Source organism: Stegastes partitus, unplaced genomic scaffold, assembly GCF_000690725.1.
Source record: "Stegastes partitus isolate 25-593 unplaced genomic scaffold, Stegastes_partitus-1.0.2 Scaffold71, whole genome shotgun sequence".
Classification (NCBI taxonomy): Eukaryota; Metazoa; Chordata; class Actinopteri; family Pomacentridae; genus Stegastes; species Stegastes partitus.
In genome coordinates this window covers 750468-767218 of record NW_007577802.1, presented here as the reverse complement: position 1 = coordinate 767218, position 16751 = coordinate 750468, and the positions used below count along the sequence as shown (strand labels likewise).

Sequence of the window (16751 nt, the reverse complement as noted above, 5' to 3'; positions counted from 1 at the left end):
GCTCATTCATGTTTCCTGTTCCCTGCAGCCCAGACAACCACTTCTTAGAGGCCATTTGCTGCTTTCCGATGGTTTACTTCATGGCCGGCACTATCGATAAGTAAGTGTTTGAATTATGACAAACAAGCTCATTTGATTACCTCACTTAATGTATGTAATAATTTTTATTGCAACCACCAGAAGTTCAGCTCCAGTACAACTTATTTATCATAATTACCCCATAAATGATCTCCAATACAGTCCTTAATCAGTGCTGAAGACAAATCCCACCATGAGACATTGTTTCCAGTTTGATTGCAGCAGATTTTTAATTTCTCTTCAACAACTGTTGGAATATTTTGCGTTCACGTGCAGAAGGGAGACTCACGTTTCAAAAACCACGCAGCATGAAAGCCATTACAAAAAGACATCCATTTAGGCAGAATGCTAAACGCTTTTAGTGCACACTGAGTGTTGGACTGTAGCTGCTCTCTAGTTTGAACACAGTGATTTTCAGTAATGTGGAATTTGGCTGCCAGGAAAAGCTGGTTGCCGTTCAAACAAAAGGGATTAACTGTGTAAACAAAAGCTGCACAAAGTCGTGACACAACTTTTTGGTAGTTGTGGTTTCAGTTTAACTGTTAGCACTTTGTGAACTGTTATATTTATGTCTGCATGCATGAGAAAATAGTTTGTAGTCATAATGTTTTAAAATTAGTAGGAAAATGTACAGTTAAGCTCACCTAACCAGTGACTGAAGTGTTGTGTTTGATAGAACAATGGCCCAATCACAATTGCCACATTCACAGATTTACGAACTTTACGACACGCTACTGCTGAGTGCTATTGTCAAATCACAAAGCGCACAAGGTACACCTTTAAAGACGATGTTTATGACGGCAGTCTTGAGTTTCTAATGACTGAAAATTCTTAATTTTCTAAGATGGAGTCACTGAAACACATGCAGTTGAATTTGGGACCCATAACTGCTTTGAAATGGCTCAGAGTTACTTTCCTGATTTCTTTAAGTCAGTAATTTGCTTTTTCAGATCTGTGCTGAGCACCTTAGACTTTCCTGCTGTAGTGTTTGCATCTGAGTCTAATGAGTGTATCAAGTGGGTCCTGTTTAAATTGGCTCAGAGGAGTCATCAGTCAGAGGTCATGCCAACAATGCAGTTTTTCCACATCAACATAACTAAGAATTTAAGCTGATGTTTGTATATTTTTGAAGCAGCAGATTATGTCATATTTTCAGAAGCCTATAGTAAATCTACGTTAGAGCCAAAATGCATGACCTTTTTTGTGACAAATGTGATTTCATCATAGGAAATTTTCTGAACTTAAAACTGCCACGATATACATGGTCTTTACAAGTGTATGTAAACTTTTGTTCATGCAGACTTGTCAATAGCTCACAACAAAATTTGTGACCACCCACAAAATGTACACAAACCGAGCAGGGATGGTGAAGGGTAGGAATCTGCTGGGAAGTGTGTCTGTGAGTGGCAGCATCCAGCTGCTTGCTGTTGTGGTTATTTATTGCACATTTATTTGTATTTTCAGGTAAACATCAACATAGGATTTACAGCTTGTCATGTCTTTTCTGACAGTTTGCTAAAATGAACACTGTATTGCCTCAAAGAGGGAGCAATCGAGTAAGCAGCTCATCAAACTGGGAATGAAACACAAGTCCAGATTCACTTTATTTTATTGGTTGTTTTAATAGTGATGCGTTGTTTCCAAGCAGGTTGTGCTGCCACGATAGGTAAAACTGGTATAACTGGGCAACATCACCAGCAACGGGGAACTGACCATAATTTTCAGTGATGGAACTTTTTCAGTTTTTCTCCCTGAGACACTTTGGAGAGCTTACCTGTGTGTGTAGCATTTGTTTTAGCAGCTCTTGCGTTAACATCTGTTACTTTATTAATGCTTTGGACTGTTAATGAGCTGTCTTGGACATTTTATCTTTGAACTGTGTTTTGAATTATTGAAGCAAATTAACACAGTCAGTTAGTTCAGTTGTGACATGAGTTAAGTCTACATCAGGCCTTAGTGCAGACTGGGTTTGGGCCATTCACACCGGCAGTTTAGTGAACATACTAATCAACAACTAAATCTAAATTTAGTAATGCATTCACTTCTGAGAGAATGTAAATTGGTGCAGATGATGCAGCTTTGGGTGTAGATTGAACATGTTCGATGAATGTTCTACTGAAATGTCATGATGTAATAAATAACTGCTGTTGTCTGATTGGACCAGCTTGGACAACCTGCTCCAGTGTGGCATCATCTATGCCGACAACTTGGTGGTTGTGGACAAGGAGAGCACCATGAGCGCTGAGGAAGACTACATGGCCGACGCCAAGACCATCGTCAACGTCCAGACTATGTTCAGGTAACGGAGCAGTAAACAGTTCTAACAGTTTATTTATGAGCTGTGCATTCAGCTACTTACTTAACTGATTAACTGAAGTACCAAGTTGCTTTTCCTGAATGCAGAATGAGCTCATCTCAAAGACAAACTACAGTTGCCGAAGCTCTGAAGCTACTCCTTTATTTAACAACCCAAATTAAAAGCATTTATCACTGCCACGCTCTGTTTTCCTCTCAGCACAAAGCATCTCATCTCTCCACTAACACCCCTCGGCGTTTATCTCCCTCCTCGCTCAGGTTGTTCCCGAGTCTCAGCATCATCACCGAGCTCACACATCCGTCCAACATGAGGTTCATGCAGTTCAGGGCCAAGGACTGCTACTCACTCGCTCTCTCCAAACTGGAGAAGGTGAGTATTTCAGAACGGGGGGTCGACAATAACAATCCCCGACTCTGGCTTCATGCTGTTTTCTTTTCTGTAGGTGACAGATGGTAAACTCTGTGGTGCCGCCTGGTTTTCCAAAGACGGCTCAAAGGTGGATTATAGAGGAATACGTGTGGCAGTTTAAATGTTGAAAATGAGCACTTTGGGTTGCACAGTCAAGCTTCCAACTTGTAAATATCCAAACAGTTTGAATTTGAACCTTATTTTTTACTCTCACCAGACTCTCATTGCAAACTTAAACGAGTCACAAAATCACACATGTACAGATAAATGTAGAGGCAACGTCTTAGATGGTTAACACGAGGGGAGAGAAATGAATCTGGTAACATATAGAACTACTTCACCAGACACAAATTACTGGATCTTAGTGTGTTTTCATGTGTACTTACGTGATCTTCAGGCCTGTTTTTCCTAACTTTAGGAGGAGAATAACAGATAAAAGTTATCATTAATATCTGGACTTCTGTTACAGCCAGAAAGTTGCCAAACACAAACTGATCAAAGTTCTTAAACCTCAATAATGTCTTGATTCTGCACCATAGTTGCTTTCTCCTTCCTGAACTCCTACATACACTGAAAGCTTTCACCTTTACTTTCCTTTTTCTTAGAAAAAAAAAAAAAGTCTCTCAAGCAATTTTTAAGCTTTCAGAAGTAAAAACCAGTCGGTCTTTCCACTTCCACACAGGTCTTTTTGGAGAGTACAAGCAAAAGAGCAAGAGTTCAGTAAACACACAAGGTGGAAAAGTGAGTTGTTCTGTTTCTCAAAGCTGTTTTTGCTACTTTTTTTTTTCCAGATAGAGCGTGATAAGGGCTCCAACCTGGCCTTCATGTTCCGGCTGCCGTTTGCTGCAGGCAGGGTGTTCAGTATCAGCATGCTGGATACGCTGCTTTACCAGGTGGGATAACAGACTTCTGGCTCTGAACTTTGGTTCGTTATGGAAGATAAATATAAACCTAAGACATGCACATGTGTCTGTCAGTGATCTAATCTGTCTTTGTGAATTCGTGCCGCACCAGTGCCTCAGAGCGAGTTTAGGAATAATCTGAGAGGTTTGTCTGAAATGACTGTGAGCAGATGTTAGTGTTTACTGCTGAGGTACAGTTTAACGTCCAAAATAAACATGTCTTAAGTAGTTAAGTCCAACATGAAAAGCCTACAAAAGAACATTTAAACTGTTGGAATATTAATCGTTTTAAACTCCAAGCAGTTTCTGAGCGTTTTATTTGCTCCTGTCACATTTTTACTTATTGTGGGCTCATTGCAACATGAAGTCCTGCACCTCTACAGAAACAGCACAACCATGAGTGGATGTAGAGAGAACTTTAAAGTGTTTTCTGTGTAAGATAACATAGTTAAAGTGTTATAAATCAAAGACAAAAAAAAGTAAAACAAAACGGAATTCTTTTAATTCTTTATTTTGCAAGATTTGAAAAACAGGAATAAAAATATACAACATGTCCTCCAAGGTGTTAAAACTGAAAAAGAACTGGTGACTCTAACAAACAGGTATTTAACTACTTACATATTTGGTTCCATATTTAACCACAGTTCAGCTGAAAAATCCCTGAATTTTTGTCACGTGACAATTAGTCATTTCTTCTCTGGTTTGCCAAGGAGGACAGAATTTGTAGTTTTTTACACAATGTAGCTTGTGCAAATGGTTTATACTTAACAAATTCATAAATTAGAAAAGTGTTTTTGATTAAATATTACAATTTTAAGCTTGGATTTGGTTAATTTGCCTAATTGAACTGCATGTGACATGACAATCCAGGGATTCTGTTTTTTATAGCTTCTGGCAGTGATAAATAGTGTGATTTTGGTAATAAGTTTGTTTTTATTTATTTACCTATTGTAAGATAAAATGCCTCACAAACCTGCTATGGTTCAGGAATGATCTAAGGTTCTTCTAAAATGGTTAACAGCACTATTTTCCGATAAGGTACAGTTTCATTTCTAAAGTTTAGTTACGTCCAAGATAAATCACCTGGAAAAGACTATTCACTCTTAGAATATTCATGAATTTAATCTGCCATCAAACAGATTTATTGCAGATGCAGTAAAGTAAACATTCCTCAGGCCCACTGCACAATGAGTGGACGTAATAAAAAATCACCAACACGGGTGCATGTCACAACAAACTTACAGCAAGCTACTCCTGACCTGCACTGAACGAGGCAGATTTATGTTGTGAAGCCGCGTGGAAGCAACAAACTGTGTTTTTAATAATTAAATAGCTTCAATTTAGCCAATATGTCTGGAAGCTTAAACGTCTTAACTCTAATTGCTGTTCAAGCTGTTAACGGCTCGGCTTGTTTAGTGTAACTGCAACCTTTTTAACTGACGTTATTTTCTCTGTTTTGACAGTCGTTTGTTAAAGACTACATGATCGCTATCGCAAGGCTTCTGCTGGGTCTGGACACCACGCCTGGCTCCGGCTACCTGTGTGTCGTACGTAGCAACACTTCTCCGTCTAAACAAGCGTTTGAGTAAATGAGTCTGTGATGCTGATCGTCGTTCTTCCTCCTCAGATGAAGGTCACAGAGGAGGATCTGTGGATCAGAACTTATGGCAGACTCTTCCAGAAACTCTGTTCCTCCAGTGCTGAGATCCCCATCGGGATCTACCGCACCGAGTCACACATGTTCTCAACCTCAGAGGCAAGTTCAGTTTGATCAGACACTGAATATCTGATCGCTTTGGGTTCAGTTTCTTTCCTTCTATTCCTTCTCCTTCTGTCTCTGATACTCTTCACGATGTCAGTCCTTGCTTTGCATTTTCTCTGCTTTCTTTCTTTTGAGTCTGTTTGTTTCTCCTTTTTTTTTTTTAATGATCTCACATTTGCATCATTGGCTAGTACTGATATGTTGCAGCTGGCAGCGGTTTATGTCAAGCAGGTAAAGGAAATTAACACTTTTGCCTAGATATTACAATGTTTTATAGATTTTTATAGAAAGCCTCCAAATAACTGGCTAATACACAAACTCACCAGAGCTCGACTACCAGCGCACGAGGGTTAATTTCCTGCTGTGTAATGGCAAGTTATAAAATAGTAAATACAACATATTTACTGTCATGTGCTGATTTTGAGGCTTTAAATAATTTTGCTTGCTTTGGATGCCCCCATCTTTCATTGCATTTCTTTTTGTTTGGATGTCTGTTTGTCCTTTTTGTTGCAGTGCAAGGACAGTTACGCACAGGTAAGATCAAAAACGTGCTTCACTTTTATCATTTAATCAGCTTTTTGCTAAAAGATGGAAAAATGCCTTAGTGGCATTTTTTTTGGAATATCAAACAGTTCATAACCTTCATGTCTTTGCAATACCAGCTTCTGAAAAAGAAACAAAAACACCCAAAAACCATTTAAAAAAAAGAAATCTGCTGCTTTTGATGCTGCTCAGATGGTTATATTACCTCCCTGCCGTCCCAGTCTCAGGTGTCCATCAACGTGGAGCAGGGCGAGGAGCATCGCGACCGCGGAGACACCTGGAAGGAGAAGACGGCCCACAGAAACTCCACCACGAGCGACCAGTCGGAGCACCCGCTGCTGAGGAAGAAGAGCATGCAGTGGGCGAGGCGGCTGAGCAGGAAGAGCAACAAGCCGTCGAGCCGAGCTGAGCGGATCTCGCAGCAGAGACTCAGCCTGTACCGGCGCTCGGAGCGGCAGGAGCTGTCCGAGCTGGTCAAGAACCGCATGAAGCACCTGGGCCTGCCCACCGTGGGATACGGTGAGTGGAGCGGCTGGTGGAAAGACACGTCAGGAGGACTCTGTTTTATTTTATTTGTTTAACTGAAGTTCACTCTATAAAGTTAATGTTAAGTTCAGCGCATCAGTTGATCATATATAACTTATTACATAGAAGGACTAAATACAGTCTAGTTGGTGTTAGTGATTATTTAATTTGTAATTGTATTTATTAATCATAATTAGTCAGAATGTTCCTGAAAATGAATAATAATGCCGATTACAATGTTTGTTACAGATTGGAGTCTCATTTCATTAAGATCACAGAAGCTGTAGAAGCAGAAATAAATTAACTGGTTGAAGTAAATCTCCTGCAACAAGTGAAGTGAAACCCACGAGTCAGGAGCCAGTAAAGACGCAAATGTGGCGCCTTAAACCTTTGGTTAATTAAGCTCACATTCAGTATTAAGATGCTAATAAATAGCAGATAAAATCACATATGTTAGGCTAGCCTAAGTTAGGTTAGCCTTTCTGCGTGGAGTTTGCATGTTCTCCCCGTGCAGCATGGGTTCTCTCCGGGTTCTCCGTCTTCCTCCCACACAGTCCAAAAACATGTTGAGGTTAATTGGTGATTCTAAATTGTCCGTAGGTGTGAATGTGAGTGTGCTTGGTTGTCTGTCTCTAAGTGTAGCCCTGTGATAAACTGGTGACCTGTCCAGGGTGTCCCCTGCCTTCACCCTGAGTCAGCTGGGATAGACTCCAGCCCCCCATGACCCTAGTGAGGATTAAGGTGTATAGATAATGGATGGATGGATGTTAGACATGGAATTTTTGAGGTGCAGTTTTGAGGTAGTTAAAATAGTGAAAGATGTTCCCTCCCAGGTGATCTCTGCAGCCTGTTGGTGTTCTCCTACTAATGATCCAAAACCTAAAGATCACATAGCAATTATCACATTTGAGTTGATTTTTTTTTTTTAAATCTTAAGACTTTAATACAGTAATAGTTTATAAATTGTAGATTCATTTTCTGATTCTGACTTTTTTTTATGCCCCAGAGTTGTGCAACAGATCAACAGTATCTCGTGACTGATTTGCCGTTTTTCTTTAAAATAATTGATTCTACTTTGAGACTACTTCTGTTTTCGCTCCTTCACTTGAGCAACCTTCTTGATCTACTGGCATTAGTACCTTTTTATTACCTACAGCTGCAAAAGGTACACTTGTTTTGCTTGAGAACACGCTGAGTGATTTTATTTTGAAAGCGCTATCAGTCTCGGTTATCTGCTCTGCTGCCACCTGTCTGTTTCACTTCAGCCGGCCTTTAGAAAGCCCACTTAACAATAATGGGTCACTCTAGTCTAAACCAACTGTTTCAAATAGGTAGCAACACAACATTAAAGGGGGAGATCACGACATGAAGTTCGTTGCGGTTTATTGTTAAAGCAAATGTTCTTGTCAACTTTAAGCAGGCTGCAGATTAAAGGGCCAAAACTAACCAATGATGTCTGCTTTGATGGGAAATATATTCATACGCTTTAATCACAACAGCAAGGAGACCCTGGAGACGCAGGTGATTTTACTCAACCAGCTAAATTATTTCTGCCGCACAAGCAGCTGTATGTTTGAGAAAATTATTCAACACTCCAATCTGTGTTCCAGTCATTTTATCTCATCTCATTTCCTGTGAAGACCGAGAGTCCCGATAGTACAGATCATTAACATCACATCACATCGCCATTACCCTCCAGAGACCCTCATTTTCTCACATCAGTTTCACACCCATCGGACTCTCTTTATTTTATTTTATTTTTTTCATCCATGTTCCATCACACATTCACACCACCACACTGTCTCCATCACACCGACATGTGGATGTGAACGCATTCTGCATGAAGATGCAGGAGCACTAAACCTCAATTGCATTTGGTCACAGACTGCAATTGCCTGCATTTTTATTTATTTTTTAAATCTGCTCACTTTCTTTCTTTGGTTCCTGTCTACTCCCAGCTTCATGCTTCAAAACAAACGCAGAATCATGCTCCAGATGTGTGTCAAAAAACATTACGCAATGTGTCAATTAAATACGTTTCAAGAAGAACCCCTGAAGACCTTCTAAAGAACTGTAAATGTCAGCGAGGACGACTTAAAACGCATCATTTGGAAGTGATTCTGCGCTCACACTACCGCACGGCTTCTCTGCATCGCGCTCACATTTTTAGGAATTCTTTTTGAAACTGCAAAATGCATTCGCTGCCTGCCTTATCTTTATTTCATTTACTTCCTTTCCTTGTTTTTTCCTCCTTCTTTCTCTGACTCTTCTATTTCCCCCCTTCCTTCCCCTTCCTCCTCCCTTTTTTTGGCTCGTAGAGGATGTTTCTAATCTCACTGCGAGCGATGTCATGAATCGAGTAAATCTAGGATATTTGCAAGGTAATTTGTGTGCTGTTTGTATATAACTCATGTTTTGTTTTTTTTAACAACATGTGAGTGGTTACGTCCATCTTGTGGAGAAAGGAACTTGTCCTTTCGCCAGCATCCAAATGAAAAATAGAATTTACCCACAGATAAAAAATCTGTAGAAGATGTTTTGTCTTTTTTTTTTTTTCCACATATTTTTTTTTCATTAACTATTTTGGTCTTAATGCAAGTTGTAGTTAATTGTAAATGAACGAATCAGGACGTTGAAGTTAACAGTGAATACCGTTGCTTAGAGTTGCAGGACATCTCAGAGCACCCGTATACAGAGGGGACCAGGCCGTCAGGTTAGCTGGTTGATCACAGTACTGCAACTTTTACTGCATGAGTGTGTGCGTGTATGTGTGTGTGCGCGCGTGTGTGTGTGTGTGCGCGTGCGTTTACGTGTGCGTGTCCTAACACAGTGAGCGGTAGATCAGCAGCCAATCTCTCTCCATCTCTATTTCTATCTCTCTGTCTTGGTCTTTTCTGCATTGTGTTCCCGTGAGGTGACGTCCCAAACGGCTAGAGTCCTGCAGGGCATCAGAGTATGGCTTAAAGAGTGGAGCGGAGTGCATTATGTCTGTGGATGGAAGGTTAGATGCAGAATTTAAGCAGATGTAATCATGATACATAGAGAGCAATGTGTAGCAGAGGTCGCCTGATGTAGAAAATAATAGAAGCCAGAGGAGGAAAAGCCGCTCTGCTCCGCGGCTTTCTTCACCTCTATATCGTCTCTTGTTTCCATACGTCAGAGCACCTGAGTGTATTTCACCTCTTGTACTACGGTCACGGCTAGAAGACGAGCAAACTGTGGCTCTGTGCTCCAGAACAAACCAGATTTTAATTTAAAGACACCCTTTGAAGTGATTGTTTTTGCTGACCTCCAGTGGTGGAACTTATTGTTGTTTAAATGATTTAAAAAAAAAAGTGAGTTCAAGGAGGATTTTGTGGAAGGATATAGGGAAAAAAATAAGATGCTGAAAATGTAAATAGCCACGGTTTAGATTGTGTTTGCTTTCCATTCCTGTGATCGACATGAACAGTTGGTGTGTCAGTCCAGTTCAGGAAAAACGCCGCAGAAACTACAGAAAATAGAGATTACAACATTTCACAAATATCTTTATAAATATCCTAAGTTAATGTTCTAAAAAATTTCCGGCATATTAGACATGGTCAAGTAGAAATTGTTGTTAAAATAAAAATAAAAAATCTGCAGCTGTTTGTTTTTAATGCTTGCAGCAGCGACTACATGCGACGCTGCTGACTGTGCAGCGACAGTCTGACTGGCTGAACGTCGTATTGAAGCTGCTCCTGAACTCCTAAATAAATAAATAAATGAAGCAGTCTGTCACAGAAACACGGCAGGTTTCAATAGTTAACAGCTGGACTCATCCACAGCAGCTGAACATCCAGATACAGCTGAGCTCACCGCCAGCAGCTGGATGCCGTCACAGACCGGCCTTCTGAAAGGAATAATGAGCAACAGCTAACCAGTTCTCCTCAGTGTGTAGTAGGACTGGACCGGACCAGCACAACAACTGTTCATACAAATCAGAAGGAGTTCAGTTTCAGATATTAATTAGTGCACTGGTTTACTTCAGTAGTCACATTTTTTTAACATAGTTGGGTGAGAACAAGGAATGAATTTGGTGTTGTTATTAGACTAACTGGAGTCGACACCAGCTTTATTTCTTACTTGATTTTTTGATTTTGTGCCTCTGATTTGGAATCAATACCCAAACAAATGTCCCAATAAAAGAGCAACACTACCCAAAAGCAAACCCTGCTGTCTGATTGTCCTGGACTACAGAGCCGGCCGTGTGTCTTTTCCCAGCTGTCTACCAATCAGAAGCCCGTGGCCGTGGTATAATCCACATTTAATACACTCCATAGCACCAAAGTGTGGGTTAGAGGGGCAAACAAACCCATTTAACTTCACCAGACGTAAGCTCCAGACGAAGCAGCAGGTTGAAGCTCTTCCACTCTCACACTCCCAATGCGCTCTGCTTGGCTCGGTTTGGTTTGAGTCGCTCTGCGTTTGGTCCAGTCTGACGGATGCTGGAGCATGTCCTCTGTGTCTGTGGGTGTGTCACATGTCACTCTGGGTGGTGGGTGGGCGCTGAGTGTCGTCCGTTGGCATGGCAACCTGCCGCCTTTACCAGCCTGTTGGTCCAGTGTGGAATGCCGCAGGACGTGATGATAAAAAAAAAAAGGAAATGCGATGGGGGGGAAGCGATTATTTTGTTGCGTAGCCGCGGACGCTGTCTGCATGCTGGCTCGGTTCTGGCGCTGCGCATGGGGTCGCTGTTTGTAGTCAGCAGGCAGCATGCGGGCCTCCCCTTGTTCCACACCAACAGTGGCCTGTCAGTAACGGTCAGCCCTTCTCTCTCTTCCACCCCCCCCGCCTGGCTTTATAAAGGGCCACAAGCAGGTGGGTTGTCCCGGAGACTCACGTGCCCTCCTTTCCCTTCCTCCGTCCATCACTCAACGCAAGTAGGAGCCGCTGGCAGAGAGCACGCAACACACATACATGCAGAAGTGACACACACATATACCGACACACACACACACACACAACACAGTAATGACTGGACTGGGAAATGAAGGTTTAAAGTTTCCACGTATTGATTCTTAATAAAATATAACATCTCCACAGTGCAGAGCAGGCTCCTCAGCTACAAGTAATAAAGTACATTTGTTACAACTGTTAATGTTTACAGCTTGTATAATAAATGTTTAACACAACTAACAGTACATAGAGACCTGAGAGAAAACATTGTAAAAATGGTTATTACAACACTTAAATCTTTAAACTAAAAGTCAGTTTGTTGACATGTAGTTGAACAAACTGAAATTATAGTTAAATAAGTGGCTAGTTCCTCAATTATTTCGCGATGTCCTCTGTAGAAGACATTGCTCTCGATACGGTTCACAACTAACAGCGTTTAGAAGGCTGAGAAAATAAATCTATTGTTAAAATGTTTGAATTAAAATTAGTTTATGATTCATGTTATTGATTCTTAATACAGTCTAAATACAGTTTACTACAAACAGTACACAGAGTTCTGAGATCATATATTAATCCTTAAAATGATTGTTAAACGAGAAAAATCTTTAAATTACAATTTTGGTTCAGTAAATTTAGAGGAATAAAAGTAATTTATCATGAAATAAATGACAAATTCTTGAACTAATGTGTTCTTTCTGGACTTGTTTCAGGTGAGACATTGCTCTCAAATCCAAATGTTAAGCAAATAGAAACCATTTGTGTGTCAAAACTATAACCAGATCAATAAATCTCTGATGTGTTTCTTGCAGCTCTATTCAGTATTTACATGCTGAAAAGTGCAGCTCATTAATACAGTAATGACTCGTCTGGGAAACAAAGGCTAGAAGTCAGTTTCCTCTTAACAATTTTTGATAAATATCCACAGTGCAGAACAGTTTCCTTAGAGCAGTTACAACTGTTTATATATAAAAATGTTTAATGCAGAAACAGTTCACAGCTAACAGTATATAGAGGGCTGTTAAAATGATTATTCAATTGTTTAAATTAAAAACTCAGTTTGTTAATGTTGAGCTGAACAAGAGTCATTTCTAATAAAATAAGCGACAGGTTCTTGGATTATTTATGTATATCCTCTCTGGATCAATCAATCAATAAATCAGTCTGCAACATACAAAGATCATTGTTCACTAAATAGAAACCGTTTGTATGTCAAAACTGGAGTTCCATCAATAAATCTGGCTTCAGGTTCTTGCAGATTCAGCAGAATTTGTATGTTGAGAAGTAACAAGAAATTGCAGAACAGAAACCTGATAGAAACTTTAAAATGTTCTGCTTGGTATTCACCTTAAAAAGACTTTTTTTGATCTAACTGATCCACATCAAGACTGTTTCCATTACATCTGCTGATGTATCATCACAGAGATATTTGCCTCTAAAACTAAAAGTAAAAGTCAGGCTGCAGTTAAAATACTAATCGAGTGAAATGCAAAAAGTATTTCTTCTTCTTTGGTCGTAGTTCCTTTTAAACTCTAATTAACAGTTGTAACAAGCATCCCTCCAGACTGCTGTCGCTGCTCGTTTCCTGTACCGGAGCTATTTTGTCCTTCGTCCTGACTGAGAGGGTCAAACAGGGGAGAGTCACATGTTCGGGGGGTGGAGGGCTCATTTCCTGGCTGATGTACTGTTTAGTGGAGGAGGACGAGGGGCGGCTCCAGAGCAGCTCTGAAGGCCTCCCTGTCTGTTTCTGCAGACGAGATGAACGACCACCAGAACACGCTGTCCTACGTCCTCATCAACCCTCCTCCTGACACCATGCTGGAGCTCAACGACATCGTGTGAGTCCACGTTTTGCTCTGTCGGTAGTGTGGAAGCTTTGCTAGACGTCACTCTGCAGACTGAACGGCCATTTTGTTTCACCTCATTACTTACTTGTAGAATCAATTAAACTTTTAATACAGATGAACAGTAAAGTCGACCGAAAACTACATAAAGTTCTTACAACTTCTCCTTACACAAGTTAATTTTTTTTCTTTCATGCACCTGTTTGTTGGAGATTATAAAACAATGAGATGATTGACCAAACAAGTATTGTTCTGCTTTCTAAGAACGCGTTATTTGTTGTAGATGAAGTGCAATCAAACGTATTGATCTGCACCAATTAAAAGCTAAACTCAACCTGATTTAAATATGGCCGCCCTGAGCAGCCACACACAGCTCCCTGTGCTCCTGCAACATGTCAAACACCAGCTGTGACTGGATCTTCTCCACTGTGTCAAAAAATCAACAACTCCATAACTTATAAGAAAGTATTCTTTATGTTTTGTTTTGTATTATTGTGACATTCAACTACATAGTTTAGTAAATATCACCAGCTGACTTCTGCCTTACTCATTTTTTTGTTAATATGTGCTCAAAGATGAGACTTTCATGACAGCTTTTTTCCTATTTCAACTCAGTCATTATAAAAAAATATATATATATATTTGATCTACTTAGTAATATTCTAGATTCTAAATCAATAGTATAATAAATAATAATAATACATTTCAGGCTTTTATCTTTATTAGTTCCTGAGATATTGCTGTTCAAACACAGAATTTGATTTCAATTTGTGGAAAAATATGCAAAAACATGACGGGCAATTAAAGAAAGAAAAAAAACAATTCTGAAAGTATTTAATATATTAAACTAAAATTTCCCAAATACTGAAATAAGTATCCGTATGTTATGCTGTCAGTATTTCAGGTAGATCTGAGATGGCCAAGCTAAAATTAAATGATTTCAGTTGGAATGACAATAAATGTAAAACAGAAGCTTTTTCTTTTTTCATCACCTTATTTGATGCTTGTCAGACGATCTCTGCATCGCACACATAGAAGTGAACGTCAACACCTGGTATATAGACAAAAGTAGTCAAAGACCAGGATTTATTTATGTTTTACTGGAACATTTAAGTGTGAACGTGTTAAAAAGTTCTATTTGCGAGGTTAGTAGTAGCACCAACACGTCTACTAATGCACAGAATTGTCTCATTTAAACGACTCTGACGTCAGAAGCTACAAACTCTGTCTTCTCTGTGGAAAGTTTTGTGACATTTCAGTTTTTACTGCACCAAAGCTACATGTGAACACGAGGCCACAACGCACAGAAAAAGCTGTGGACAAGGCCTAAACCAAAAGCTACGTTTGGTGAGAAATTCACCTGTAGAAATACGCTTGCTTAGGGTTCATCCACATGTTTGTATTTAAAGTCACAACCTGCCGGCAGCTGATGTTCATTTCATCCGTACAGGTACATTATCCGGTCCGACCCGCTGGCCCACGTGCCGGACGACTCCCAGGTGGGTCAGGCTCGCAGCAGCAGACGTCAGCAGGACTTTGGCACAGAGACGAGAGACGAGACTCACCTCTGAACCTCCCCCTCCATCAGCCCTCGACACCCTGACCCTTAACCTTCGAGCCGGTTTGTCTCCCGCAGAAGAGGGCTCGTCTCGGGCCGAGAGCGGCTGCCCATAGTGAATGTGCGTATCTCTCTGAAAAGATGGCGTTAAGAGAGCTGCTGTTTCCCACCGAGCTGCTACAGGAGGATGCATGAAGAGTGCCTCGACCCCGACTCCTCCCCCTCCACACACCTGACGTACACCTCGCAAAACCAGACCGAGACCCGGGCCCTGACCACGGCTCCCTCCTCCCAACCAAATGACGTTGTGAGGGGTCCTCGAAACAGTTGAAGGAGGGGTTTTTTTGTGCACATGCTGGAAATCCAGTCATCACTTCACTGCCCATGTTTCACCGCGGGGTGAAGCTGCCCTCGTGCCACGACCCGGTCCCGGACCCTCTGCGCCTGATTCTACCTAAACACATAAGACTCGGGGCAACTGCACCCTCCTCCACATCCTAACAATCACGTTTTCTAAAGACAAGACGGATAAATGCTTTGAATTTCTACCTTTTCAAGCATTTATCGTGAAGTTCCAGAACATGTGCACTTTTTTTTATTTATTTATTACCTTAAATTATTCTTTCAGACTTTGATCAGACAGGATTTTCCTTTTTCTTTACGAGCACAAAACTTTTTTACGACAAACTGCCATCTGTGAATATTCGCGCCGAAGTGGCACTTTGATCAGCCATGTTAGCATTTCTTTCTCCGTTTTGGAACTTTTGTTGTGATTATATAATGGAAAAAGTGAATATTGTTAATTTATTTCACTATCGTAAGTGTCCCAGATCACGTCTGCTCTACTCTATGTGCCATTTTGTTTCCTCTATTGCTTTGTAAATACGGTTAAATTATTTGCACATTACGTGCCATGCTGCATATATTCTATTCTACTCTATTTTGTGACACCAGTGTTCATCCATGTAGGACCTGACTGAAACGTCTACAGATGAAGCAACGAAATGCCAAAAGAAAACTGTTAAACGAAGGACGCATTCATAAAAATGGTGAATTAATGGTTCTTTGCAGGCTGTTAGACTTACCACAACACACTACTTCATTCACTGTTCCTCATAATTCAGTTATTTACAGTTTTATAAGCTGCATTTTTTTATATTCGAGTCAGATTTTTCTTAATGTTCTTGTTTTTATTTCTAGCTGTAGTATCAGTGTTTTTTTTTTTTTTAAGTGTCAAATAGCCACATTTGTAGAAATAAGAAACATGCTTTCTTGGGAATTAGATGAGACACTTAACGGCACTCTCATAACTATGATAATAAAATCATGAACTCGGAAACTAGCCAGCAATTAGCTTAGCTTAGCATAAAGGTGGAGCAAATGGTAGCAGGTGGAAGCAGCCAGTAGGACGTCCAACTAACAATTATTTTCACTGTTGATTAGTTTCGTAATTATTTAATTGGTTGTTTGGTCAGAAAGTGGTGAAAAACATTGGTTAGCTATTCTAATAGCCGTCTACAAGCTAAAGTTTTATTCGATTTACTGTCACAGAGGAGGACAGAAACTGGAAAATATTCACATCTAAGAAGCTTTAATCAGTGAATTTAGACTTTTTTTCTTTAAAAACAAAAAATGCTGATTAATCCGTTATCAAAACAGTTTGCTGTTATTTTAATATTTGAAAACTAATCGATTAATCAGTTGGCTAGCAGCACGGCTAAAGTATGCTGCTGTAGTTAACATGTAATTTACTAAATCAGTACAATATATATAAGTTGTCATGCACTTTTGTAAGGATCAGTCAAGCTGAGCAGGCTAGCTGTTTCCCTCCACTTCCAGTGTTTGTGCTAAGCTAAGCTAACCACCTCCTGGCTTCATTTTTACTGCAAAGGGCAAACAA

At 40.2% G+C, this 16751-nt stretch overlaps 1 protein-coding gene across 1 annotated transcript in view; it reads left to right on the top strand.

The window, feature by feature from the left end:
* Positions 1–15898, top strand: part of kcnt1b (potassium sodium-activated channel subfamily T member 1b) — an 86415-nt gene extending 70517 nt beyond the window's left edge. Inside the window, exons 22-31 of the mRNA XM_008276427.1 lie at positions 29–100; positions 2243–2377; positions 2653–2764; positions 3595–3696; positions 5169–5252; positions 5333–5461; positions 5981–6001; positions 6232–6529; positions 13203–13287; positions 14744–15898. Of these exons, the coding sequence (XP_008274649.1) occupies positions 29–100; positions 2243–2377; positions 2653–2764; positions 3595–3696; positions 5169–5252; positions 5333–5461; positions 5981–6001; positions 6232–6529; positions 13203–13287; positions 14744–14864 (1159 nt within the window). The 3' untranslated portion in view covers positions 14865–15898. The remainder of the gene's footprint in view (positions 1–28; positions 101–2242; positions 2378–2652; positions 2765–3594; positions 3697–5168; positions 5253–5332; positions 5462–5980; positions 6002–6231; positions 6530–13202; positions 13288–14743) is intronic.
* Positions 15899–16751: the final 853 nt, after the last annotated feature.